Consider the following 2279-nt stretch of genomic DNA (forward strand, 5'->3'; position numbering starts at 1 on the left):
TAGGGTTTGACCTGGAGGTACTTGGTGAAGATAAAGGGGATCAAGTGGCCTATGTGGAGGCTTTCGCTGGAAGGGCCTCTTCCGGTGTAGAGGTAAAACGGAAACCCTTTTTTAGGGTTTTCTTTATTTTTGAAACTCAAAAAGTGTTTTAATAAAAGATCAAAGTCTCGATGAGAAAAGAATAAACCCCGACGCAGCAAGTGGTGCGCCCGCTGCCCGGTCGCAGACTCCAGCCTGTGCAAACCCTAAACCCTAGACCCTAAACCCTAAACCCTAAACCCTAAACCCCCAACCCTAAACCCTAAACGCTAGCCCCAGACAGCTGCACCCTGAGCCCTAAACCCGGGAAGTTCCCCACCTCCCGCCTTCGTCCCACCCCAAAACCCCAAACCCTAAACCCCAAACCCTAAACCCTAAACCCTAAACCCTCACAGCTGCAACAAGTCCTGGGTAATGGGCTCGCAGCCAAACCGCCGAATGAGTTTTTCGTAATCTATTTTTCCCTCTTCTGCATTTACAGCCCAAGGGGTTATTAGTTGGGAGTCTTGAGGGTTTTCATCTTCAGTGGTTTCCACTCCCGAAGGCGGCAGCAGCTGCGCAAACCCTAAACCCTAAACCCTAAACCCTGAACCCTAAACCCTACACCCTTGGGCCTCGGGCCTGGAACCGCGCCTTTATGCCTCAGAATGAAAAGGAAACACTTTAAGTGCCTTCGAACCAAACCCGAAATACCAAATCCCAAACCCTAAACCCTAAACCCTAAACCTTAAGCCTTAACCCCACACCCAAAACCCTAAACCCTAAACCCTTAAGACCGAGCCATGAAAAGAGCCAAAACGCACACCAACTGCAGAGCACCAGAACAAAGCGCAGCGCCGAGGGTTTAGGGTTTAGGGTATAGGGTTTGGACCTCTGCGAGGGTGGGCAAGTCTTGTTCTGAAAAGTGTTTTAAAAGAGATAAATCTTTTTCTTGCAAAACCTTTTCTTTTAAATCCGAAACAACAGAAAAAGAAAAAGATATTTCGAGGGTTTGCTTCGCCTCGTGGTGTTTTATTTCTTTTATTTCAATCTTCTCCAGCAAACCCGTGCGCCGCAAAATCGGAAACGCTGCAGCGCAAACCCTAAACCCTAAACCCTAAACCCTAAACCCTAAACCCTGGAGCCCGCATAGCGCAGGGTGTGCAAGTCCGAAACCCCAGACCTGCGCTTTCGGCCACTCTGGAAGGAGAGATCGGAAAAGAAACAGCTGAACCCTAAACCCTAAACCCTAAACCCTAAACCCTAAGCCCTCGCTCACCGTTGGCGTTGATGGCCCAGTCGCGAATAGCGCAGATGCGAACCCTGCAGCGGCACCGCCAAACCCTAAACCCTAAACCCTAAACCCTAACCACCCCGCCAGCCGCACCCGTGACTACGCTTAGGGTTTAGGGTTTAGGGTTTAGGGTTTAGGGTTTACGATTGGACGTTGGCGGGAATGCCGAATTCGTCGAGGTAAGAGTCTTTGAATCTTTTGTCCGCGAGGTGTCTAGACACCTCAAAACTTATTATTTCTTTATCTTCTTCAATTGTGTTTTCAATTAAAGCAGCAAAATGAGCAGCAGCAGCAGCAGCAGGAGCTGCTGCTACAGGGCCCAGGCTCACGCTGCAGCTAAACCCTTTCTTCGCACGCACGCACACACAAACCACAAACCCTCAGCGCCAAACCCTAAACCCTAAACCCTAAACCCCAGAGAGTTGCAGGGGAAAATGGGAACAGAAGCAGCAAAAGCAGCAACGCAAGCGAAGACTGTAAGGGCTCTAGTGTCTAGGACCTAGTGTTTGGGGTCTACACCCTAGGGTTTAGGGTTTAGGGTTTAGGGTTTAGGGTTTACGTTGAACTTGACTCTGCGAGTGGTTCGGCCTATTGGGAGGCGAAAGGCAACGCATGCAGCGCCTTTGACAATAAGCAAAGCAGCATCATGTGCGGGGGTTCTTTTCGAGTTGCTGCTGCAGCAGCAGCTGCTGCTGCTGCTGTTGCTGCTGCTGCTGCTGTTGCTGCTGCTGCTGCTGCTGTTGCTGCTGCTGCTGCTGCTGTTGCTGCTGCTGCTGCTGTTGCTGCTGCCGCTGCTTGCGGGCGCAGGGGAGGAGGGGCTGGCGCTGCTCATCGTGACCGCCGCAGAAGCAAAAAACTTTCTGCTGCTGCTGCTGCTGCTGCTAAGGAGCGTGGAGAGGTGCAGCGAGGGTTTAGGGTTTAGGGTTTGGGAATAAGGGGTTAGGGATTTGAAATAAGGGTTTAGGGT

General features: G+C 51.2%; 1 protein-coding gene across 1 annotated transcript; it reads right to left on the reverse strand.

Moving 5' to 3' along the window:
• Window positions 1–428: 428 nt before the first annotated feature.
• ETH_00027440 (tryptophanyl-tRNA synthetase, putative) lies at window positions 429–2144 on the reverse strand (the record flags this gene model as incomplete). The annotated part of the gene is made up of 5 exons (XM_013379171.1): window positions 429–593; window positions 911–1107; window positions 1298–1341; window positions 1457–1659; window positions 1872–2144. 5 exons carry the CDS (start codon window positions 2142–2144, stop codon window positions 429–431), a joined length of 882 nt encoding a protein of 293 aa, XP_013234625.1.
• Window positions 2145–2279: the final 135 nt, after the last annotated feature.

This window comes from Eimeria tenella, genomic scaffold, assembly GCF_000499545.2.
Source record: "Eimeria tenella Houghton genomic scaffold, Eth_scaff1527, whole genome shotgun sequence".
Lineage (NCBI taxonomy): Eukaryota > Apicomplexa > Conoidasida > Eucoccidiorida > Eimeriidae > Eimeria > Eimeria tenella.